This window comes from Phascolarctos cinereus, unplaced genomic scaffold (assembly GCF_003287225.1).
Source record: "Phascolarctos cinereus isolate Bilbo 61053 unplaced genomic scaffold, phaCin_HiC Scaffold_4;HRSCAF=312, whole genome shotgun sequence".
NCBI classification, from domain to species: domain Eukaryota; kingdom Metazoa; phylum Chordata; class Mammalia; order Diprotodontia; family Phascolarctidae; genus Phascolarctos; species Phascolarctos cinereus.
In genome coordinates this window covers 235,850,492-235,877,303 of record NW_027555847.1, presented here as the reverse complement: position 1 = coordinate 235,877,303, position 26,812 = coordinate 235,850,492, and the positions used below count along the sequence as shown (strand labels likewise).

Sequence of the window (26,812 nt, the reverse complement as noted above, 5' to 3'; positions counted from 1 at the left end):
TATGTGAATGGATCATTTTGTTAGCTTGTTTCTGCACATCATTAGCTATACAAAGTGAAATAAGAAATGAAAAATAAAATATAAATTTGTATATATATATATATTTAATATAAGAAATGAAAGTCAGAATCAATTATATTTCTTCTAAATTGGTTTTTTCAAATGATCATACCAGAGTTATGGATGATGATGATGAGGAAGAGGAGGAGGAAAGAATGCTGAAGGCAGGGATGGTGCAGGAGACAAGTTCTTATAATGATAGTTTCTTAAAATAATGGTTCACATGATAGTATTTCTAGCCTAGATAATTCTACCATTCACAAGTTCACAGGATCAACACTTTTTTCATAGCCAACATGTGATGTTATGTATGATGTTACTTACCTAACACAATCCATGTGCACCAACAAACTTGTCAAAGTGGACATGCTAGCAGATATTTAACAAATGGTTCTCTGGAAAAAATGTACACATGACACATATTTAATATACATTGTTAACATTTTCTACATAGCTTTCTCAGGTCTAGAAAGTCAACAAAACACTTTGTTTTTAGCATTTTCTGATTTCTAAGGTGTAAATATTCATACTGAAAATTGAACAATCAGCTTTCATCAGATTTAAAAGTTTATTCTAGCACATCCTTGGTGTAAAGATTTATGTTTTGAATTTTAAAACACAACCTGAAACAAGAAGGAATATGTTTCATTAAATTTTGGCACACAGTTTCCTTCTTTTGACTTCGTTCCAAAATATTCCTTACTCTCTTTCCCAGTTCTGTTCAGCAATGAGCAAGCGCATCAGTAGGCAATTTGAATGCAGTGATAAAATGATGATGCATGATATTCACTGCATGTTTGAAATTTAGTTTGCCTTTTCATTCTATCTGATATTGAATGGTTAACTATTAAAAGACATAAAATAAGCCTTCTCTCCCTTTGTTTTTCTTAGGGCCTTTTTGAAAGTAAAATTTTGTAGGTTACAATTAATTATTTTTGACATTTGCAGTGGCTATTTAATTTTTATTTTAGAAAGAATAGTTATGCCTTTTTTGGGAGGGTGGGATAATCATGTTTTCTTTGCCTGTCAAATCACCTCTTTTTTTTTTTTACAATGAAGTGAAAAAGTTCAGCTATTAAAAATTTTCCCCTCTTTTCAGTGCATAGAGAAATTACAAGCTGAAGTTAAAGCTTCACAGGAACAACTTGCCGCTCATGTAAGTTTCCCCCTTTCTTTCTTTCTTTTTCTGCAATTATCTGTTCCTATGTTTGAAAGACTTGAACCATGTAAATAAAGACATTGCTTTCACTGATCATATATATTTTTAACTGCTTAAAACATTGACAGAAATGCTTACGCAGGATGGCTGTAAGTGAGCTATAGAACAAAATATGCAAGCATACTGAATTATAATATCTTGAATTTTTAAAAAAATAGTTGTAGTAATTCAGAACCTCAATAATTGTTTTTATAGAAATAGAATTCTAATTTTCAATTGTCACAAAATCCAAGTGACATATGTATAGGAAAGCAGGTGTTGATGAATTTTAAATAAGTAGCTAAAAACTAAGAGGAAGAAGAAGAAAGGTTAAAGTCTAAGATTAAGGTGGAGTTAAATTGTGGAGTATTTTAGGATCATAGAACTGCCCTGTCTCTCAAAAGGTCATCTCTATTTTCCTAACTTCAGGCAAATGAATGTTTAAACTCTCTAGAATATAACTGTCTAATCTCTGGTTAATAGAGCAAGGATGTAACCTCAATAATCTTCCACATAGATTTTAATTAAACTCAACTTCCTTTTTTTTTTTGATCCACTTTGTATATGATAAACTTGATTAGCATCCCTCTTCCTTTGGGGAAAAAAGTCTAAATATTGGCAGTATTAAATATTGGCATACAATAATCTCATCAACATTTAAACTGTCCTTCCAATACCTTTAATCTTTCTTCAAGAACCCACTTTCCATCCTTTTTGTAATCTTATCTTCATGCCTTCTGTGCTACCAAAAAGATCACTTCCTAACATACTATATTCATATGTAAAATAGGGACAATAAAATGCACACAACCTATGTTATATGACTGTTGTGAGAATCAAATTGAATCATATTTGTAAAGTGTTTTGTAACTCTAAAATATATAAATGTTAGATATTAATATTATTTGAATTATTTTGTTATTTCTCTCCACTGGTGAGGAATCTGCAATACTCCGTTGTGTCCCATTATGTACGTGAAATTCTAACTTGGAAAGGCAGAGTGGTGTAGTAAAAAGAACATTGGATTTGGATTTTAAAAGAACTGGGTTTGAATCCTGGCCCCGCTATGTGACCTTAGGCAAATCATTTGACCTCTCCAGGCTTCAGTTTCCTCATCCTTAAAATGAAGGAATCTGACAAAATTATTGCTAGAGTCTCTTCTAATATGAGATTCTGTGCTCCTCAATCCAAGATGATTGCACTGCACTCACTCAATCTTATTTCCTTCTTCAACTCAATACATTCTCTTAGTTCAGTAATACAGGTACCCAATAGTAATGCCACAGTAATTGTCATCTCCACACCTTAGTTCAAACTATTCCACTTTCTAAGAATGCCCTTATGACTTTCTGTTTTATTGCCTAGCCAAATCCTCCCCAGCATGTTCTCTTTCCTCCATAAATCCTTTTTTTATCAGACTCCTACAGTCTGTGCTGATCTCCTTCCCCCACTGGTTGTTATATCTATGTTAGTTTTCTTTAGAAAATATATTTTAAAGGGAATGTCAATTACTTTAAGGCAGCTAGGTGGCATAGGGGATAGAAGGCTAGGCCTAGAGTCAGGAAGATCTGAGTTCAAATCCAGCCTCAGACATTTACTAGATGTGTGACCCCTGTGCAAATCACTTCAGCCTGTTTGCCTCAGTTTCCTAATCTGTAAAATGAGCTGGAGAAGGAAATGGCAAGCCACTCTAGTATCTTTGCCAAGAAAACCCCAAATGGGGTTACAAAGAGTCAGACATGACTAAAACAACAAAACAACAATGAACAAGTCTTGGGTATGAGAAACACTACTCATTTATTTTGGGTCTTGGCTGATCAGTTTGACCAATATTGGAAATAACCATTTCATCCTCATTTATTGTTGCTGCTAATATATCCAGGATCCATGTTATGGAACTAATAGACTGTAATAACTGTTTAATGTAATTCTTTTGGTCATCTGAGACCCAATTGCCTTTGGACAAGGTCTAAGATGGAAATGCTTTTTGTAGATTTTACTTTTTAGTCAATGTTGTTTCAGTAAGGTTCAAGCGTTAGAGTTAATATAAAAAAATTATATGCCAAGGTCACATGTGTACAGTAATTTTCATCATTCCACAATTCAACCTAATTAATACCTGTTATATAACTGCACATGATTTCACGAAGCCCTTAAAAAGTGACTTTCCTAATTGGAACACTAATGCACTGTTGGTAGAGTTGTGAACTGATCCAATCATTCTAGAAAATAATTTGAAACTATGCCCAAAAGGCTATAAAACTGTGCATACCTTTGACCAAGCAATATCACTTCTAGGTCTGTATCCCAAAGAGATCATAAAAATGGGAAAAGGACCCACATGTACAAAAATATTTATAGCCGCTCTTTTTTGATGGCCAAGAATTGGAAATTGAGGGGATGTCCATCAATTGGGGAATAACTGGACAAGTTGTGGTATATGAATGTAATGGAATATTATTGTTCCATAAGAAATGATGAGCACGTGGACTTCAGAAAAACCTGGAAAGACTTACATGAATTGATGCTAAGTGAATTGAGCAAAACCAGGAGAATGTTGTACACAGTAATAGCCACATTGTGAGAAGACTAACTTTGATAGACTTAGCTCTTCTCAGCAATGCAAGGATCTAAGACAACTCCAAAAGACTCATGATGGAAAATGCTATGCACATCCAGAAAAAGAACTAAGGAGTCTCAATGTAGGTTGAAGCATACTATTTGCTGTCTTTTTTTTTGTTGTTGTTTCTTCTTTCTTGTGGTTTCTCTCATTGGTTCTAATTCTTCTTTACAACATGTGAAAATGTTTAATATGAATGAATATGTACAGCCTATATCAGATCTTGGGGAGGGGGGAGGGGAAGGGAGGGGATGAAAATTTAGAACTCAAAATCTTATAGAAATGAATGTTGAAAACCAAAAATAAATTATTAATTAAATTTTTAAAAGTACTTTTCTGAGATTACCCATATGGTACCTGTGTTCTACTTTTGTGCTTTGTGAGCATATCTGCAAAAAAAAAAAATACTGCGGTAGTGGTCTCTAACGTAAATATTATATATATTTATCTGCATATCTACATACATATACAAATATGTATGGCACCTCCTTACTTATCTAACAACCTCAGCTATTTGGATTACTACTGAGAACCAAGAAGTAATAAAAAAAAAAAAGACCTCTTACCAGTCTCAATAGATATCCATGTCCTAAAGCTTAAGCACTTTACTCAAAGAAGAGCAACCCCTCCTCTAACCCCTACCCCAGTCTTTGCTTGGAAACAATTTACATTTACTTTAGGCCTAAATCCAATGAGTTTGTTTGTCTTCTTTTTAAGCCCACAGCAAATTAAAGATGGTAAAAGGAAGACCACTAGCGCAGATAAGCATATTCATAGCAGTAGGAATTGATATGTGACAATCTGCCAGTAAAGAAGAGAAAGGAAAACTCCGAGAAACAGATTCAAAAACTCAAAAGCACCCTAAGATTCAGCATAGGTGCAAGCAGCTTTTCTCATTTTAGTAGTCCCTGAGTATGATAGATAGATCATTGTATGCTAATATATTTATTGATGGTCATAGTCATGACCTTGCATAAGTAAAGGTTAAAGTGCGTCCTTTGTTTAAACATTTTCTGTTTAAGAAGGCAATGACATGTATATGGATTTGCATAAGATAAAATTTAAAAAAAACCGTACAACTTAAAGTGGTCAATTGAGTTGTATGACCCACTTGAAACCTACTGTTTAAGTAGCTTCAACATAGGAGAAATGAATTGCAAAACATGGCAAAATGGAGAAATGTTGTCATATGGAATTACATTTTATATAGTAAAAATCTCATTTTATTAGGTAACTCTTGAATACTTGTTATGAATTTTAAGGCCTTCCCCGCAGACACACAGAACAGTACACTCACCAGGCGAAACTCTGAGTACCTACTTGATTACTTATCTACTTACAAATAATAAAAACTGATAATGAAAGTGAATGTTTATAAACTCTTCAAAGATAATTGTTCAAATTAACAAATCAGGGCAGATTTAGGATTATGTATCTAGAAGGAGGTGTTCTTTATATCTATATCTGTTTTTATGCACACACATACCCACACATATATGTGCATATATATGTATATATACAAGGATTTGGAAGATAGTAAATCCTTGAAAACATTACTTTGTGTTTTTGCTTATGGACACTTCTGAGAGTAAACATTTAGCCAGTGATCTCGGAGGGTGGAGCAATAGAGAATGATACTTTTATATTCAACTCCCAATGGTCTGTTACCTGATTTTCCAACAATAAACAATAGCAGTTGGGGGACACAGTTTAATCATATTGTGCTACCCAGGGTTCAACTTCCCTTAATACCTAGCCAGTACCAGAGCCATATATCACATCTAAAAAGAAATATGAGAGAAATATTTAAAATACGATTCATTGTAACATAAAGGGTACCCCAAATGTATTTAGGACACCTTGCATTTTGAAATACAGTGGAGGCCTGATCATATCTCCTGAAGTCATAATTCTCCACTCTAAGACAGTGAGGGCATTTGGAGGCTTAATTTCCAGTGTGTGAGTCTGGGGCTTTAAAAGAATTATTACTATCAACTATGATTAAATATCTTTTAAATATCATCTCCTGCCATAGAGTTGTCTTCTTATTCTTTCTTTGCTTTTAATACTTTTATCCTTTTATTATTCTGATTAAAAACCTGCAATAGCATCCTACTGTTTATCAGATCAAATCCAAAAAATACATGCTAGGCCTTCTATTAAATCATCTTACCCTACCTACACAAAGCTGTTTCTCACTTCTCAAAGCAAGCACTCTGTTTTAGTCAGACCGGACTTACTGTCCCGGGCTTTCCCCCATATTTTATGCTTACGTTGTTCCCTCTACCTGAAATGCCTTGCCTCACTCCCACTCCACTTCATCACTTTTTAGGGATGTGGCTTCTAGGTCATTGGGTGTGGCCTGTCTACTGAGTCTAAGTTTTACAGAACAAATCCTTGTATTAAGGGGATTTGTTCTAGGAAGTATGGATTCAGTCAAAGGGCCATACTTGAGGACGGAGAGGGCCACATGTGGCCTGGAGGCAGCAGATTCCCCACCCCTTCTTTAGATCCTGTATTTTCTTTCTGATTCAAGTTTGGTTCTGTTTCTTCTATGAAGCTTTTTATGACTAATTCTACCCTGCCATGATCTTTCTGTTCATTGTAGATTCACATAGGTTGTACCATATCATTTTGAGTTTGATGTTTTGTTAGAGTTGGAAGGAACCTCAGGATAACTTAGTCTAAGTTGATTTTAACCATGAAGCTCATAGAATAGAAGGGACATTTCTGAGTTCACATGCAATACCTGTAATTCATGCATGTGCATGTGTGGGCATATATGCAAAAGGGCATTGTAGTAGCAGTTGTGATCTGTATTGCTTCATGTGCTTCCTTCATTAAGAAAGGCAGTGTAGCACTGCTTAATCATATAGGGGACTGTGATATATGAGGTATCTCTCCTCTAGTCACCAACCAAGTTGTCTCATCAGTCTTATCTTATTAGTCTAAATCACAGATTTAGGGGAGCCTCCTACAAGGCTGCGTATTCCCATTGATCACCCAAGAGCACTCAACATACAAATGCTATAACTATTCTTTCTTTTTGCAGCCAAGCTGCGCCTTCTTTTGACAGAACTAGCTAGCCAAGTTTAATATTGAGCTAGGGGATGATTCAATAGATTGCTAAAAAGATTTTAACAGAATAGGAAATGTATGGCTCCAACATTACCCCACATTTGGAGTGTCTTCTCTCAACAAATAAATAATTTCATATGAGAGAGGCAATCAGCATGTAGTGTCTATATGATTTATTAATCATAGAGAAAATTAAGGGGAAAACTGTTAAATGCTCCAATTTGGAGCTATCCTATCTTCAGCTATTCCTTACTGCCTCCAATATGCTCTTCCAACTTGATGTCTTAGTTATTAGAGGTACCTGGAAAGAAAGGTCTTGAAGCACTTATATTCATAGGTCCTGAAAAGGATTGTGTATATCTGGAACCAGGGACTCAGATCAGTTTGTATCAAGCAAAATCAGAGGGAGGGTCTTAAGAGGAACCATCTTCCCTCCATCTCATTTAAGGGCAATAGTAAGATCAGGAGTATTGTTATCTTTGTGTGGTGATGAGGTAGGGTAGAGGATCTAAGTTGTGGGAGATGAGTAAGTTGAAGAATTGGGAGATAAGGGTGTTGTGAAGAAGTATCAGTACATATGTTGAAGTCCCCTAGTATGAAGGCAAAGCTGGGGAGGAGAGAAATGAGTGAATCAGGCACTGAACTCATTGAGGAAGGAAGGAGAGTGACCTGGAGGTTGGCAGACAACAACTACCAGCATCTTGAGTGATAAATATGGATTTAGTGAACCTCAAATAAAAAAAGGTTACTGCTGAGGGTAGAAAGGGAGTCTGAAAGTGGCAAAATGGTGAGCAAAGTCTAATCCAGCTCTCACACTCAACCAGTTAGTTGGGGAAATTAAAGTTCCTCTAATTAAATTCCATGAATATTTGTGTTAGCCAAGGGAAGATCAACTATTCTCCTTAAATGTTTGGCAGTCATTAATCATTGCCCTGGAATTGGAATATCTGTAAAATGTTCTGGAAAATTAACATTGTGACTTTATCTCAGTCATCATTTCAATATATCCTTTGACATTTATCTAACAGCTTGGAAACATATGTCCTTTGGGGCCGGATTTTGTTCTATTGACATTTTAATGCTTCATAATTACTTAGAAATTTTAAAAATAAAATGCATTCCTTCCCCATACATGAATTTTAATAAAAACAATTTGTGCTCAGAAGCAAAGACAATCCTCACTTGTTCATTTTTTCTATTCATTCTAAGAAGAGTTTGTTTTGTTTTGCGTTTTGCTTTTTTTTTTTTTCAAACCAGAGGGTGTATGTAGAATTACAGATCTGACAAAGGAATGGGGGAAGTCTTGAAGAGAAAGGGCATTTCTGTATGTCTTTCACCTGAGTAAGAACAAAATTTTTTTAGTAAGCAATTTCCAGTGCCATAAGGAATGGAAAACTACAGCTGAGCAGTTTTGCAACAGGAGAATCTATTTACTATCCTTAAGAGGCAATTCTGACTCTATTCCTCTTGTCTCCTCCCTCCCATCCACCCCCAAACCTTTTTCTTCTTAACCTTTACTAACCTTTACTAACCTAACCTAACCTAACTTAACCTAACCTAACCTAACCTAACCTGACCTAACTTCCTCTCTGCTTCCTGGGAGAATGTTGTCATACCTGATTCCAATACTTGTTTCTCCTTGTAAACAAACATCACAACTGGGAGCTCTTTATACTTTTGTGATACATTTTCCCATCTGTGAGGTACAATGAAATAAATTAGAAATGTTCAAAGTTTGACACGTTCTCAGATGCACATTTTTCAAGCTTTCTGGTGTGCCGGAGATCTGGGGATAAGGGAGAAGTGATATGAGACAGGTTTTATGTTGTTGTTTTATCCCCCACCCTGATTCTTGCTGCCACTGAAGGGCTCCAAGAAAACTCCCTTCTCTTTCTTCTGTCATACAGCTTGAATTTCTCTGCAGTGAATGATCCCTCAAGTAGAATTATGTGAATTTCTTGAGTCAGTATTATTTTTAATCTTGTCTCCTTAGAAATCTGTAATGTTGCTAATGTCTTTTTTTGCAAGATGAAAGGGAAGTGGTTTCTAATTTTAAACACATGTTGTATGTGACTTTTTAGGTGCAAATGATTGTCATTTTTGAGTTTCATATGAAAACAGTTCCATGTCTGGTTCATTCTTTTCCTTTAGTTTTAGGCACTATGATTTGGATTTTTAATTTTTGGTTGGAGGGTGTATGTATGTGTTAAGGGTGGAAGTAGGGAACTAATTCTGACATTATGGATAAAACAACTAGTTGTCCTAGGATAAGCTATTTATTTTAAAGGCAGGTATGTATATACTTAAAAGGGATCAACCAGGTCAAAAGAGCTTCATTGAATAGTTCAGATCTGAATAATCTTTTTTTTTAAAAGATATTGGTGATTACCAATACAAACCTTATACAAACCTTTGCCTTAACCCCTCCTGCCCTTTTTTAGGGTTAATGGTGTATTTAAGGCAGCAGAGAGAAGAGGAAAGACTCAAACTATTTGTACAAAAGAGACAAAGAAAATTCTGAAACTCTGAGAAAAAGAAAAGGATTAGGAAAGTGAGAGGAATATTTATTAACTGTTTTGCACTTTCTTCAACTCTTTATTGATCTTAACCAGCCACCTCCTATATACTCCAAGCCATAATTAAGTTGGGAGCCATCTTTGATGAGTTGTTATTATCTGTCCTCAGGGAAGAACTGTCTGGAAAGAAGGCTGAAGCAGGGGAGAAAGAGGGTACCTTGACATCTGCAGGCCTGGGGGAAGAATGCTAGAGCACACCAGAGTAGGAGGGGGAGAAGGGAACAAAGGGAACATTCATTGAAAGCTGCTGGGAAGGAATTGGAGGAAATGAGAATAAAGAATGAGTACTGTTCTGTTTTGTGGAAGTGGCTAATGAGAACAAGACTAGATGTTTACATTAAGCATTAAAAACAAGTTATATACAGTTTGACCTCTCGAGAATGTTTCCCCCTCAACACTCCAACATGTGTGGAACACCTATCCCTAGAAAAATTGTTTGTGAGGTAATTAAAATAATTAAAGTACTCTACAACTGTAACCCTTAGAAGGCTACCTTCAGATCAATTCTTTGCTATAAGCAAAGTTTGCTGGACTAAAACCTGGGTTTGGATAGCTTTGGACTGGTATTCGTTTGCATTCAAGTATGTTGTTGTTATATAAATTTATATGTCCTACATGTTGTTGTTCTGTCATTTTCAGTTGTGTCTAACTCTTTGTGACTCCACTTCGGGTTTTCTTGGCAAAGATACTGGAGTGGCTTGCCATTTCCTTATCTAGTTCATTTTACAGATGAGGAAACTGAGACAAGAATGGTTAAGTGATTTGCCCAGAGTTACATAGCTAATGTCTGAGGCCAGATTTGAACCAGGAAGATGAGTCTTCTTGACTCCAGGGTGGACACTCTATCCACTGCACCACCTAGCTGCCCCAATGTCCTACACAGGTGTGCATAAAATATGAGCCACAGGATAGCTTTCTGGGGGAGGGAGGAGGATCTTTGCCTTAAGGAGATGGGGTAAAGACCAATGGGAATGCTCCTCAAAGGTATGTCAGATGCCTTATCCCAAATCTATGCAGAGCTACACTGCCCTTTAAAAATGAAAATAGTGAACATAAGGTCATACCAGAAGGTCTTTGAGAGCAGAGGCTGGTTTAATTTTTCAGTTTTATGTCGCAGGCCTAATAGTGCAATGTTTGATTGAGTTATGTTGTTAGAACTTGTGGATTTCTTTCTATTTTTAAAAATCTTTTGTTTTTAGCTCATTCTCTTTGTGCCTACAAAAAGTATCAACCAGAAAGGAAACTAATATGGATCCCTTCCTACGTTTTCACTTCATGGGTCATCAAATCCAATTTTTCAAAGAAACAAAATTATAATTTAAATATCACCCATTTAAAGCTCTTGATTTGCAAGATGTCAAAAGAGTGAAATAAGTTGGTAACAAAACACCACAGACTCCTAGGGCTAGATGGGACCTTAGAAATCATGTAGTCCCATTGCAAAGAAGGAATCTTAAACACAGGCTGAGAAAGTGATTTGCCTAAGGAACTAAAATTCAGATCTTCTGACTGCAAAATCAGTGTTTATTTCACTCTAGAGGTTCTTAACCTGGAGTCTGTGAATGTATATCTTTCAATACTTTGATATCTACATTTCATTAGAATCAGTTTCCTCCATAATCCTGTGTTTTGTTCTATGAATTTAAAACCATCATTCTGGGGGTCCTACACTGTCAAAGGGGCCCATCATCATACAGAAATACCCAGGTGGATATTTCAGTTTTTACTTAGTCCCAGGTAAGTTGAAACGACAACTGTCCCTTGAAATAGACCATGGGAGTAGAGAACATGAGAGATTTTATCTTCAGAAGGGATGTATATCTGTCTGAGGGAATCACAAAGGCTAGAAATGGGGCTAAGAGGGAGATAGGGACTACTTGGCTTTGGACTGGCAGAGGAAAGAATCTTTTACCCTCTGGCACTGCTGCCAGAACTGTCAACCAAGGCAGCAGTTCAAATATTAGCTGAAGAGAAGCTCAGAAACAAATCAGAACATTGCTCCATGGGTGTCACTTAATATTCGGGCTTGGGATATTTGTTCTACCTCACAACCCAGAGATGTACAGCAAGAACTTAGAGGTTGTATAATGATAATTACAAAATGATGTTTCCTCTGGCTTCCTAAAGTCTAGATTTCTTCTGGAAAATAGCTTGATGGAGTAATATCTTTTTTATAATACTCCCATAATGTTATATTTGCATCTGGTGGGGCTTTGGAAATGTTACAGGTCAAACCTGCTGCCTTTAAAACCTGGATCCAAAGGATTAGACAAATATTGCTCATTTCTTTTTCTTGGGTGTAATTCAGTCTTGAGAGAGAGAATTGTAGGACTGGAGAGCAGGCAGTTCAGAGAGTCAAGACCTGGATTCAAAGTCTAGCCTTTCAAATACCTCCACTCTATGACCATGGCAAGCCACTTAACCTTTCTGCCCTGTGCAATGCAGGGTACCATATCAGTCAACAAATATTTACTATGTTCTTTCTACGTGCTAGGTGTGTGTACTAAGTCCTGGGAAAAGAAAGAAAATAAGTAAGAGATGAGTTGCTGATTTGTATTAATGGAGGGAATTTTCATGCAGGAGTTCTTTACACTGATGAAATCATGTCTGGCCATATTTATTTAATTTAGCAAAGATTTATTTAGTGTCTACTACATGCAAATCATTATGCTATGTATTGAGATGCAAAGATAGAAATGGCATAGGCCTTGCTCCCAAGGAGTTTATAGTCTTAAAATGTAGGTTAAAATTCTCGCACTCTTACACTTAACTTTGATTTTCCTTATTCTCATTTTTTTTTAAAGCTATGGGTCTTTGGGTATATGAATGCTAAATCTTTAGGGGTGTGTATTTTATTAATACGAATCAAGGATATATGTAAGCAAAAATGACTTATTTTTCCCTTATGTCTTAGAAAATCAGTATGTTAGTTAATTTAGTCATTTGTAGCAAGGTCCCAATCAACTCTGGCATCCTTTGCCAGAATTAGGTTTACATAAGATGTCTTGGGTATTCTTAATTATGCAAATACAGCTGAAGACCCCATTGCAGTACACAATCACAATTTGTGCAGTACACAAATACAGTTTAAGACCCCATTGCAGTGCAATTGTAGCCCAGGCAGAAGCAATAAATCAAATAGTCAAATTATTTCATTGAGATAGAGTAGCAATGGAATAATTTTCAGCCTCTTATTGATAAAAGGACATAACAGTCTCCTAGAAAACTTAAATGTGGGTGAGAAAAGTGTTTTTCCTATTCAGAGGCTAAGGAAACAAATTCCCAGTCTGCCTTCAGTTTGGTCTTGGTTTTGACATGGAGATCTGTTGAAACTTAGGTGCAATGATTCAAATAATTCGTTCTAGAGTAATCAGGAATTTGCCAGAACTTCTGGGTTCAGGGATGTAGCTTCACACTCATCTTCATGAAGATTCTTTTTTTCTTTGCTTCAGCTTTATATGGTCCAGATGTATCCTCTCTACTTTCATTGACTCCTTAATACCTCACCTCGATTTTTAAAGCTCCAGCCTCTCAGAAAACTCAGAAGGTAGTGATTAATAACAATAGAGTAAGTAGGTATGGGATATCATAGCACAGTGTAGAATAGAATAGGAGAAAGGTCCTTTCTGTACTTGATTGTTTATATTTCTTTAACTGTTACTCTCTAGTATATTTTGACTTATTTGTAAAATGAAGGTAGCAAATGGAGAGTGTTTTTCTATTACTGAAGTTATAATTTTGTAGAAATAGAATAGAATTGTGTGAGTTGTGTGTTATGCCTTCTTTTCTCACTTATCTCTCAATACTGAGGGCCTATGTATTGAGCCTATGAATTCACTAAAAAATGTCATTGTTACTCTTAAGTTTAGGTGTTGAAATTGGTGGCATTCATGGCCCTTAAGAGGAAATAACCATTGTCATACGCTTAAGAGGCTGGAGGGACATTACTCCAATTCAGTCATTGTACAGATAAGGATTTGCCTTAGGCCACATAATGAGCCCTGGGCTTGTCCTGGCTTCATCAGTTAATGTCTTTGTAACCTTGGAAAATTACCTTAATCTCTAAGCCTCAGTTTCCTCATTTGTAAAATAGCCTACCCTTCCTATCACATGGGATTGGTGTGACAACCAAATGAGATCATGAATTCCTTTTATAAACTCAAAGCAACATAAAGATGATGATTATACAAATCCAGAATTAGTCATATATAGAACAAGATAGTTTTTGTTCAGATTTATATATATGCACATACATAATATATGCATGCAACATTCAAATATATATATACACTCATGTATGTACATATATACTTATCTATAGCTATAAGTGTGTTTGTGTGTGTCTATCTAGGTATCATTGGATACACTCTTTAATGCTTAAATTGATTTGTGATATCACCTATCCCTTTGACAATGGGATACTATAATTAATAACTATAGATATCAATAGATTGGTATATACGCTCTAATACTTTTTAAAAAAACTTTATTTTTTGTTTTCAACTTTTACTTCCACAAGATTGAGTTTCAAATTTTCATCTCACCCCTCCCCCCACCCCAAGATGACATGCATTCTGAATATCCTTTCCCCTAGTCTGCCCTCCTTTCTATCTCTCCCCCCCTTCTCTTATCACCTTCCCCTTCTACTTTCCTGTAGCGCAGGATAGATTTCTGTACCCCATTTCTTGTATTTCTTATTTCCCAGTTGCATGTGGAAACATTTTTTTTAAACATATGTTTTTAAAACTTTAGGTTTCAAATTTTCTCTCTTCCTCCCTCCCTCCCTACCCTCATTGAAAAGGCAAGCAACTCAATATACGTTATACATGTACAGTTATGCAAAACACTTCCATAGTAGACATATTGTGAAAAACTAACTCTATTTCCCTTAATCTTATCCTGCCCCCCATTTATTCTATTCTTTCTTTTGACCCTGTCCCTCCTCAGAAGTTTGCTTCTGATTACCCCTTTCCCAATCTGCCCTCCCTCTATCATCCCTGCTTCTTGTCCCCTTTCCCCCTATTTTCCTGTAGGGTAAGACAGATTTCCATACCCAATTGAGTGTATGTGTTATTCCCTCCTTAAGCCAAATCCTATGAGAGTGAGATTCACTCATTCTCTCTCACCTGCCCCTGTGTCCCTTCCACTGTAAGAGCCTTTTCTTTTCTGTTTTTTTTTGTGAGATAATTTACCCCATTCTACCTCTCCTTTCTCCTTCTCCAGTATAATCCTTCTCACCCCTTAATTTTATTCTCCAGATTTGACCCCTTCATCTTCAACTCACCTTGTGCCCTTTATCTATCTGTCTATCTATCTATCTATCTATCTATCTATCTATCTATCTATCTATCTATCTACATACAAATAATTTTTTCCCTCCAACTACCCTAATCCTGACAAAGGTCTCATGAGTTATAAATATCATCTTTCCATGCAGGAATATAAACAATTCAACCTTAATAAGTCTCTTATGATCTCTCTTTCCTGTTTGTCTCTTCATGTTCCACTTGAGTGTTGTATTTGAAAGTCAAATTTTCTATTCAGCTCTGGTCTTTTCATCAAGAATGCTTGAAAGTCCTCTATTTCACTGAATGACCATTATTTTCCCCTGAAAGATTATACTCAGTTTTGCTGGGTAGGTAATTCTTGGTTATAAGCCTATCTCCTTTGCCCTCCAGAACATTGTATTCCCTGCCCTCTGGTCCCTGAATGTAGAAGCTGCTAAATCTTGTGTTATTCTGATTGTGTTTCCACAATACTTGAATTGTTTCTTTCTGGCTGCTTGCAATATTTTCTCCTTGACCTGGAACTCTGGAATTTGGCTACAATATTCCTAGGCATTTTCCTTTGGGGATCTCTTTCAGGGGGAGATTGGTGGATTCTTTCAATTTTTATTTTGCCCTCTGGTAAAATATCTGGGCAGTTTTCTTAGATAATTTCTTGAAAGATGATGTCTAGGCTCTTTTTTTGATCATGACTTTCAGATAGTCCAATAATTTTTAAATTCTCTCTCCTGGATCTATTTTCCAGGTCAGTTGTTTTTCCAATGAGATATTTCACTGTGTTTTCTAATTTTTCATTCTTTTGGATTTGTTTTACAGTGTCTTGACTTCTCATAAAGTCAATAGCTTCTAATTGCTCTATTCTAATTATTAAGGAAGTATTTTCTTCAGTAAGCTTTTGGACTTCCTTTTCCATTTGGCCAATTTTTCTTTTTAGGGCATTCTTCTCCTCATTGGCTTTTTGGACCTCTTTTGCCATTTGGGTTAGGCTATTTTTTAAGGTGTTATTTTCTTTAGTATTTTTTTGGGTCTCCTTTAGCAAGCTGTTGACTTGTTTTTCATGATTTTTTTGCATCACTCCCATTTCTCTTCCCAGTTTTTCCTCTACTTCTCTTACTTGCTTCTCAAAATCCTTTTTGAGCTCTTCCAAGGCCTGGGACTGATTTATATTTTTCTTGTAGGCTTTGGATGTAGGAGCTTTGACTTTGTTGTCTTCTGGTTGTATGTTTTGATCTTCTTTGTTATCAAAAAAAGATTCTATGGTCTGACACTTCTTTCAAGGTTTGCTCATGATCCCAGCCAATTACTTGAGTTATAAACTCTTTATTAAGGTAGTGGTCTGCTTCCAGTGTGGAGAACATATTGTCCCAAGCTTCAGAGATTTGTACAGCTGTTTTCAGAGATACTTCTAGGGCCCTGTAAATTTTCAGTTCTTCCAAGGTGGTATCATAAGGGATGAGGTGTTTACTCCTTTCCTGGCCTGTGCTCCGGTCTGTGAGAGACCACAAGCACTCTTTTCTGTCTTGGAACTATGAAGAAGATCTCCCCTCCACAGCCACTAGAAGCTCCACAGCGCCAGCGCTCCTTCTTGCCCCAGGACCGCCCCTCAGAACTGTGACCCAGGTCCAAGCATGGGCAAAGCAAGAGATTCCTGCCTCAGCACTGGCAAAGAGATCCCTGCAATCCCTGTCTGATCAGCCACTTGATTCCCCACCTGAAGCTCAGGAGGCAGCCACCACCCTGGTGCTGTGCTTGCTTGGGAACTGAGGCTGAGACCTAGCCTCTCACCGCAGAAGCAGACTTTTCCCACTGACCTTCTAAGTTGTCTTTGGCATTCATGGGTTGACAAGTCTGGAAACCGCCACACCTGCCTGTGATTCAGTCCTCTGAGGCCTGCTCCAGGTTTGCTGTGGCCTATGTGCCCACGCCAAACTGCGCTCCTCTACCATCACAGCGTGATATACCTTTCTGATCAACCATCCAGGTTGTCTTGGGCTGGAAATTTGTTTCACTCTGTCTTTTTGTGGATTCTGCTGCTTTAGAATTTGTTTAGAGCCATTTCTTGTAGGTATTTGGAGGGTTTTGGGGGAGCGCTCAAGCAAGTCACTGCTTTCTCTCCAACATCTTGGCTCTGCCCCATATGCTGTAATACTTCAGTGGATCTGTGATGTCACCTAACACACTAGCAGTGCAGCTTGCAACCCATTCACTCTTTTTCATCCCATAAATCCACCACAGGGGAGCCACTCAATGTACCATTGTGCTTCCTGTACTTCTCTTAACATTATGCAGGAACCAATGTAGTGCATAGTCTATAATCTGTTATCCTTTACTTTTACTAATTGGTCAGCTGACATCCTTTTCTGGTCCTACATCTTTTTGATGAGCTCTTTATTCTGCTTTATTTTGCACAAAAGGGTATAAACCTATTTATGTTCACTATGCATTTGTTTTTTGCCCTTTAGGCCACTTGCAATTTTGATTCTTAAGAAATTATATTATTTTATTATTTATAGTAAAATAGCCTTACTGGAAGAATATTGTCATGTCTTTGGATGGACCAGTCTAAATAATTTCCTCTTTAATCAGAAATGCAACTAAAATGGATGAAAATTGACGAAGGGACTGCCAGAATAGAGGAATATTAATACAAAGTAGATACTTGATCTAAATATTTTGTATATATGGTATCAACGATTAAGGAATTTCTTAGAATCCTTGTTAATTTGGCAAAGATCTACAACTTCACATCATAAAATCTTGCATTTTCTATTTTGTATTTCCATGCAATTTGGAGGAAACATCAGAGTTCCAATAAGATCTGTAGCTAGCAATTCTGGTGGCTAAGGCAAACACCACAAAACATGTCCAGGGAAAGCATGAAAGATATTCTTAAATAAGTTTTAAATGATTAATTCTGTTTAATGATACATGGAGTGGGATGAGAAAGTAAGAAACTAGTCTAGGTCAGGGAGGAACTTACTTGGGATACAGCCATTAAGAGAAGAAAGCATGCCAAGTAGTTTCCTACTTTAAATAATTATTCTTGGTGCTAAGTCTGTTGGGGTTTTTTTTTAACCTCTTGAAGAAGTATAAGTTCTTTCAGGATGCTCTAATTTTCAGCACCCTAGGTCAAAGATCCAATTTCCCTTTCCTAGTTATGGAACTAGTCTCAATATCATGTACTATAGAGTCAAAACGTAACCATAGCATAACCAAGATTTACTGTAATTTCCTATTTAAATCAGTAGCCCACTGAGTGAGAATTATACCATGTTCCATTTTACAAAAGGCCTGATACACTTTAAGTACCTAGCAAATGTTTAAAATATAATAACTATAATGATGTCTCTCCAGGCAGACATGAGTCCTTTCGACCCATGCTGAAAACCCCATATGGTCACCAAATTAATAGTTCCTAAAAGAAAAAGCCATAGGGGCAAATCTGGGACAACCAGTGGGAAGAAAACTGAAAAAGGTTTCCTTGTCAAGGAAGAGGTACACGACTTGCTCACATGATTTTCTTATTTTTAAAAGAACACCAAGTGGTCACCACCCAATTATGTCAATATACTAAGGCTTATGTTCTTTGTTCTGTGCCCATGCTATCTTTCAAGTCTGATTGCCATACAAATACAGGTGTTTCTCAGGTATGGTAAATATGAGCAAATATGAGCAAATATGTGTATTTACACATTTGCAAACACATATAAACATATGTATGTATATGTATATAGATGCACATACACACACTTATATGTATGCATATATGAACAGATAATAAGGAGAAGGTTTCTTTTACCAGATATACTGGAGGCAGTGATAAGTTTCAGTTTTTCTTGGGTGTGGGGAGGTCATTTCTGTTGGCTTTTTTTTTTTTGCTTTGGGTTTCTATTTGTTTGATGTTGCATTAAAGCTATTACAAAGCCAGCATTCACATAAAATGAACAAAGTCCACCTATCATCAAACAATACAAGCTGCTATTTGACCTTGGACAAATCATTTAACCTCTTTAATTCTTAGGTGCTGAATTTATAACATAAAAGGATTGGATTAATAAGCTAAGATTCCTCCTATCTGTGAAACCCTATGTTCTTAAAATGCAAAGCAGATCTGTGGTTATTCATTTCAAATGCTCTATAATCAATATGTTTCCTCCATTTCATAAAAATAAGCAATGAAATAAAAGCTGTTACTAATGTTTTGTGAACAAGCTTACAAATGTCACATAATTTTCATCTTTAGAATTTTGCCATTCAGTCCAAATTCACAGTTTGTTTCAGTCTTCAAGTTCTTGTTGTCAAATAATGAAATATCATTAGAAGTCAAGTAAGATTGAGTGAAGAAACTGAGATGTAGAGGACCAGCTTGTTTAATGTCACACACATTTAGTAGCTGGGCTGGGCTGGGACTGGTCTAAAGGACTTAAGGATTTGAGCTCCTCTGAGTAAATGACTAAATCTAAATCCTATGAACCTCATACATTTGTAGGAAAAAAATATGCAGAATTTCAGTATTGTGGAAATTTTTTTGTCTTTCTTTTTGCAAAGATCATTGTTTAATATGATCCCACAAAATTACCCTGTAGCTACATTTTTCTCAATTTGTTCTCGGCATAAAAAAAGAGTGCTAGACTAAACATCAGAAGACCTAGCTCAAGTCATAGTTTGTAAAATGAAGGGGCAAGACTAAAGCATATGAGGTCCCTTCAAGGTCTAATGACCTCTGTGCTTTCCTTTCTCTTTTCTTGACTTTGCTACTTTGAGATGGATTTTGAATGAGGATATTATCTCTATGACTATTATATACAGTTACAATATTTTATTTGTAAAGTCTCATGTATTACAGATGATCTCAGGATAATTATTTTAAAAACTGATGTCTCTTTTATATATCATCTTCATTTCCAAATATATTCCTCCTATTCCACTACCCAGAAAGCTATCCCTTGGAATAAACAAAACAATGAGAAACAAATTAAAACAATTCACCAAAACCAACAAATACATCAACTGTGTGCTAAAACACACAGTTTATTGAAATATTAAGTATCTGTGTGTATATGTGTATAAATTTGAACAAAAAGCTACCTCTGTTCTACAATAAGACTGAATAATTTCAGATTTGTGTAATAGTCATTTTAACATTACTTTGAGATTACAAAAGACCTTTGGTATCTCACTGGGTCTGCACTCCAGTCCTTTGTGGTAAGAAGGGGAAGCTGTTTTACAAATGAAGAAATTGAATCTCAGTGGTTAAGTCTGATTGTATATCTATATGTTGCTTCATACTCCAAATCTCCTACTTTGCGGAGAAGGGAGAGGCAGATGCATTTTTTCCTCTTTCCTTTAGAGTCAGGTTTGGTTCTTATAATTGTACAGCATCCACTACCCTTTTTAGGTTATTTTCATTTATGTTGTCATCGTCATTGTGTATGTTGTTTTCCTGGTTCTTTTTCTCTGATTTTGCATTAGTTTGTAGCAATGGTGGGGTGAGTGGTACCTTACTACTGACTCATTGCCCAGATGAGATTATTGGTATAAATGTTCCTTCTCCATTCTGGGAAGTAGTATCAAAGGATCTAGTTGTATTATATTCATCTTTTTGCTAGCTTTATACCCCTAGTCAGAGACAGTGCTTCTGGAAAAACACCTCACTGCTAGCTCTGTCTTTTCTTTGGAGATATTTCTCCCTCAGTCATTTCCATCTGTATTCATCTGTATTCCCAGTAAGCCCACCCTGACTAGCAAATTCTAGTGCCTAATGTTATTTATAAAGACAAAGGAAACATTAAAAAAAAAGTAAAAAGACTTTCCCTGTGCCTGGTAGAAGAGGCTTCTTATGAAGCAGCTCAAGGGGAGAAAGGAGCTAGAGTTTACTGTGTGGGTTTTAGCCACACAGATTCTCTCCCTGTATACCCGTTGCCTGATTGGCCCATGTGGCCTTGTTCCTAGAATCCTGGTGTGTGTGTGTGTGTGTGTGTGTGTGTGTGTGTGTGTGTGTTTGCCTCTGCCTGCTCTCCCACTTTCTGAACTCCTCCTGACTTCTTATATATTTCTTTTCTCCATATCCATGCTTCTATTTTTCCAGTTAGGAGCTGAATCCCTGACCTAATTTTTAAAGGTCACTTGTGTGTGTGTGACCTGTCATTCTTTATCAGAATGGCTTTGCTTTCCTTCTAATTCACTTAGGAGATTGAGTTGCACTTTACAAAGGGATTATCTAGACAATTTTTTAGTTAGCGTAGCATCTCCTTATCCCAGGGGCAGCTAGGTGATGCAGTAGATAGAGCTCCAGCCTTGGAGTCAAGAGGGCCTGAGTTCAAATGTGACCTCAGACACTTGACATTGACTAGCTGTGTGACCCTGGGCAAGCCACTTAATCTGATTGCCTCACTAAAACAAAACAAACAAAAAAAATGACAACATCTCCTTATCCATCTTCTTTTCAGTTATTAGTTTTATGAAAGATGACCTTCCACATAAACTCATGTTTTCCCATGCTTCTCTAGTCTTCGTGGTCATTGTTTCTTATGGTACAATTATATATCATTGGATGCATGTGCTGCAATTTATCTAGCAATCTCAAAAGATAGAAATCATTCTTTATGGTGGTGGGTCTCCAATTTTTATTGTTTTGACTATCAGTTAGAAACCCACTAGGATTTATGATACTAAGGTCTAAAAAGGAGTGAAAATAGATACTACCTATTTTTGAAACAATGCAATCAGTATATAATAGTAAGCTGTTCATTGGTGTGTGTGGCATAATGCAGGCCTCCTCCTCTCCTTCACTGTCCCCTTCGCCAAAAAGCCCAGCCAATGACCGGTTGGTCCGGTCATAAACGGTTCTTATTACTAATCCGTGAAGGTCCTGCAGCAATCTTTGTTATCTCCTCAGGCCTATTCCTGTCTTTTCCCCCCTCCCTCCCGCTTTCAAAACACACAGAAAAACCTTCCTTGCTCTGATTCACATTTGATTAGGAGGCTGATGCAATCATCCTATTCTTTTTTTTTTTTTTTGCTTTTAGGCAATTGGGGTTAAATGACTTGCCCAGGGTCACACAGCTAGTAAGTGTCAAGTGTTTGGTCTGAGGCCGAATTTGGACTCAGGTCCTCCTGACTTCAGGGCCGGTGCTCTATCCACTGCGCCACCTAGCTGCCCCAACAATCATCCTATTCTGACAATCATTTGAAACCTTTTTCTAGATTCTTGGCTGCTCTAATTTGGAACCTGGAGGGTATATAGGAACCAGCATTGCTATTTCTATTTTTTAAATTCAGACCTTGTGATTTCGTTAGTGTGGGAAACTACTTGTGATAAAGAGAACATTAGCATTTGTATTGTTAATTATAGTGCTAGGGAGTTACTGGAATTGCAGAGATTATGTGCGGTAAGAGAGTGGTAGTGTCTGAGACAAGGAACATATTCCTTCAATAGGTATGAGTAACCACAGTTATAACTATCAAATGTTGCTTCAATAACTCTTGGTGAGGTAGTACAATCTTGGACGAAAGGCTGAGAAGTTTTCCTTATAACTGTAGTGGTCGCAAATATGTAAGCTGCACCTCATGTGTGATATGGGCTGTGCCTCAGCTGTGCCAGCTACTGACACACAGTGATTGATTCTGGAGTGGTGCAACTTCCACAGACAGGCTGAGTGAATTCTCAAAGTGAAAAGTCACCAGGAAGATTTTACAAGGGCAAGTGGCCTCTGGCGTTTCTCCATTTCTCCCCAAAGAGTATCTGAGCAAATGCCAAATTGCAATCTAAACAATTCAGTCCTACCTTGGCATTATCCACGATGCCAGTTCTAGACAGAAGGAACACCTAATTTGTCATTGCCCGAGTTTATCTTTCTGCTTATCTGTCTGCCGTTGTTCTTTGGGTTGTTATTAAGTGATTGTTATCTGTGTAGATAAGTATAATGTGTACCTGACAATGTTGCTAAAGATAGTCCAGGAGTCCTTTCTGTATTGTATATATAAAAAGAGTGTCTTTAGGTTTGTATTTGCAACTGTTTTTAGAGTCAAGGGAACTCGTCATTCAAACTCCTTTAGTTACATGTTGGATGGCTTTACTAAGAAACAATTACCTTGCCTCGAAGTGCCAAACTGGTCTCTCCTGACCCTGTGATTTTCCAGAAGTCATTAGCCTTCTACTTTGTTTAAAACGGCATGTCTTTAAAAAGTTTCTTCTTACTTCTTCATTTACAGTTACCCACATTAGCTGACTACATTAAAAATATATGACATAGGGGCAGCTAGGTGGCGAAGTGGGTAGAGCACTGGCCCTGAAGTCAGGAGGACCTGAGTTCAAATCCAGCCTCAGACCAAACACTTGACGCTAGCTGTGTGACCCTGGGCAAGTCACTTAATTCCAATTGCCTAAATATGTATATGACAATTTGGCTGTCATCTATTTTCCCTTGTAGTTGAGCTTCTCAAAAATGTCATATTCAATAGGTGCCTTCACTTTCTCTCTTTTCACTCTTCTCTTAACTGTTATAATCTGGTTTCCAACTGTATCGTTCCACTCAAACTGCTGTCACCAAAATTACTAAAGATCTCTTAGTTTCCAGATCTCTTGGCCTTTTCTCAATCTTCATTCTCCTTGCCTTCTCTGCATCCTTTGACATTGTTGATTACTGTGTCCTCCTTGGTACTTGTTTCTCTCTAGGTTTTCAGGGTACTATTCTCTCCTAGTTTTCTCCTTCTACCTACCTGACTATTCCTTTGCTGTCTTTTTCTCCAGATCATGCCCTCTGACTGACCGAAGGGTTCTATCCTGGGCCCTCTTCTTTTCTCCCCCTATTTGTTATTCAGTCCTTTCCTTCATGTCTGACTCTCTGTGACCGCATTTGGGGTTTTCTTGGCAAAAATACTGGAGACGGTTTTCATTTCCTTCTTCAGCTCATTTTACAGATAAGGAAACTAAGGCAACTGGAATTAAGTGACTTGCCCAGGTTCACACAGCTAATAAATGTCTGAGGCCAGATTTATACTCAGGAAGAGGAGTCTTCCTGACTCCAGGCCTGACACTCTATCCACTGCACCCACCTAGCTTCCCTTATCCCCTTACACTGCTGCCCTTGGTGATCTCATCAACTCCCAAGGATTAAATTACCTTCTTTAAGCTGATGATTCTCAAATCCACCTATTCTGCCCCCCCACTCTCTGATGATCTCCAATCACTCATGCCCAATTGCCATTAAGACACCTCAAGCTGGATGCCCAACAGACATCTTAAACTCAATATGTCTAAAATGGAATTTATTATCTTGCCCCCTAAATACTATCCCCCTTTGATTTTCCCTTTTACTGAAGAGGGCAACAATCCCTCGGACTTGCAACCTAGGAGTCATAGTGGATTTCTCATTATCAAGAGATACCCTCTATCCAGTCTGTGTTCAAGGCCTATTGATTTCATCTTTGCAACATCTCTTGTTGCTGGCCCCCTCCTGTCCTCTGACACTGCCACCACTCTAGTTAATACAGGTTCTTATCACCTCAAGCCTGCATATTATTTTAGTTTGCTGGTAAGTGTTCCTGTTCCAAGTCTTTCCTTATCCTAATCCATCCTTTATTTAGCCACTAAAGTGATTTTCTTCAAGTGGTCTGATCATTCCCTTCCTCTCCTCCTCCCCCCAAACAAGCTCTGGTTCTGACTTCCTATTGTTACTACCTGACAGGTACTCTTTGACCCAGTGACACTGGCTGTTCCATAAATAAGGCACGGCACCTCTCAGCGCCAGGCGTTTTCTCTGGCTGTCCTCCATGCCTGTAATATTCTCCCTCCTCTGCTCCAACTAATGACTTCCTTTAAGTCTCAACTAAAATTCCATCCCCTACAGAAAGTCTTTCTCAATCCCTCTTAATTCCAGTGCCTTCCTTATTTATCCACTATATTGCTTGGTTTGAATATATTTGTTTGCATGTTTCCTCTATGAGGTCAGGGCCTGCCTTTTGCCTCTTTTTTTTTTTTTATCGTATCCCAACACTTAGCAGAGTATCTGGCACATAGCAGGTGCTTAATATATGTTTTTTGATTTATTGATTTCCATAAGGGTCTAGTTTTGAAAACCTGTGTTGCAACAACTTTGTTCAAGCAGGTAGATTATCTGCGTTATAATCTTATTGCTTGTTTATAATATATCAAGTATGATTTACTGATGAAATTGGTATGTATCATATTTGATGCAGGCAAGGTTATGACCAGGCATATTTTGACCTGGGGCAAAAACAGTTAAGAAAGAGTATTGCTGAGAAGTGGCAAACAGTGATGCTATAGAGGGCGGTCTGACTTCAGTTGTGCAGAGAAGGAGTGGAGGAGGGGACAAAGGCAATGCCCTGGGACAGTGGATGGGGCTTAGGGGATGTCCTATGAGCATCTGCAGGATGCAGCCTCTTTGGCTGTTAGGTATTTTAGGGAGTAACTCGCTCCACCACTAACCCCACCCCACCACAACCCTCTGAAGTTTGTGTCTTAGGTCAAACATCTCATCCTGTGCTGATTATGGCTTTGAGGCAGGCCCAGGAATGAGGTAAGGCCCAGAATGGTTGCTACAGCGTTAGTAAGAACGGTCTCGTGGTAGTATTGCCCATTTGACCATCAGTTCTACTACTCTGAGTATCTTTTCATTCCAAATAGACTGAAGGAATATCTTCTCTGGTGTTGCTCAGGCATAGTTTAAGGATTTATTAAAATTGGTGAAAGGCTTTATGTTCCATAAATTATCAGTTATGCTTGTGCACACACACACAAAAACCCATTCTCGATTTGTTCTTCAGATCAGTCACAGACCAAATTTCCTAGTGTTGATGGAAGTCACCATGTGCTTCCAAAATGCTCACATATAGCTCTAACCTCATGTTACTTCACTTTTTTTTGGTCCAGACTTGTGATTTCATCAGCGGAAGAACCTTCCGGTTTGGAAACTATACCCCCAGATGCAGATTGGCAACTGCTGTGCGATATATAGTTTCAGAAAATTGCTCAGAGCACTGAGAAATTAAGTAACTTACTTGGTCATACAGATAGGTGTGCCAGAGGCAGAACTTGAACCCAAGTCTTCCTGACTTGAAGAATAGCCCTCTATTTGCTGCTCAAAATAGAAACAAACAAAGCACTTACTGAGCACTTTCTATGTGGAAAGTACTATGCTGAGCACTGGTTATACAAATAGACAAGTAAGACAGTCTGTTCTTAAGGATACCATATTCTAATGGGAGAGATGACACAGGAAGTTTTAGCTGTGGCGATTGGTCAGGCCCTGTTGCTGGTGGTGATGAGGGAGGTGGGCTCCCTCTCCACGATGATCTCTTTTTTCAGTAATGGCTGAAGCATGGGCTACAAGCATGTCAGGTGGTTTAGGAGTTTATTTCCAAGGGTAATGGGCTCAGGGTCCCAGGCTGTCCTCATCAAGGTCTGAGGGGGAAAAAGTGCTCAAGGTGGTGGTGGAGGCTTGACTTGCTTGGCACATCCTGCCTCCTATATCTCTCTCCCGGTGCCTTTCTGCTTCAGCTAGGCAGCCTGCCATTACATGGCAAAGAAAAAAAAAATCCAAACAAAAGCCTGAGTAGCAGCTATGCCTTTATTTCCAGGCGTCAATGAATCACCTAGCAAAATAATATATCTTTGAGAAATGAGTTACAGAAAACTCCTGGAAGCCCAGACATTTCTGCTATGTTGCCATCATAGGTATGTCTTTCTCCAGGGGCATGGATAAGGTGGAAAGACAGGCCAGTAGCGTACCAAAAAGGTTTTGTTTGTGTGGCTGTGGTTTCTTTTGAAACACCAAAAATAATACAAACAACTTTCCTATCCACTAACTTGTAAAGAAAGGAGAACAAGAATAATAAAACCTTTAGTTTTGATTGAGAAAGGTCCAGAATTGCTCAGTGTCCCATGTAATCCATCTGAAAGGTTCCTGCTTAAGTGTGCCAGCTGGAGGAAATCATTATTTATAAAAGCAACAAAGCAACATTCAGAAAGGAA

At 37.6% G+C, this 26,812-nt stretch overlaps 1 protein-coding gene across 1 annotated transcript in view; it reads left to right on the top strand.

Annotated features, from left to right (window-relative positions):
- CCDC192 (coiled-coil domain containing 192) overlaps nucleotides 1-26,812 on the top strand; it is a 330,167-nt gene that overhangs the window by 136,169 nt on the left and 167,186 nt on the right. Inside the window, exon 5 of the mRNA XM_078152959.1 lies at nucleotides 1,160-1,216. Coding sequence (XP_078009085.1) covers nucleotides 1,160-1,216 — 57 coding nt within the window. The remainder of the gene's footprint in view (nucleotides 1-1,159; nucleotides 1,217-26,812) is intronic.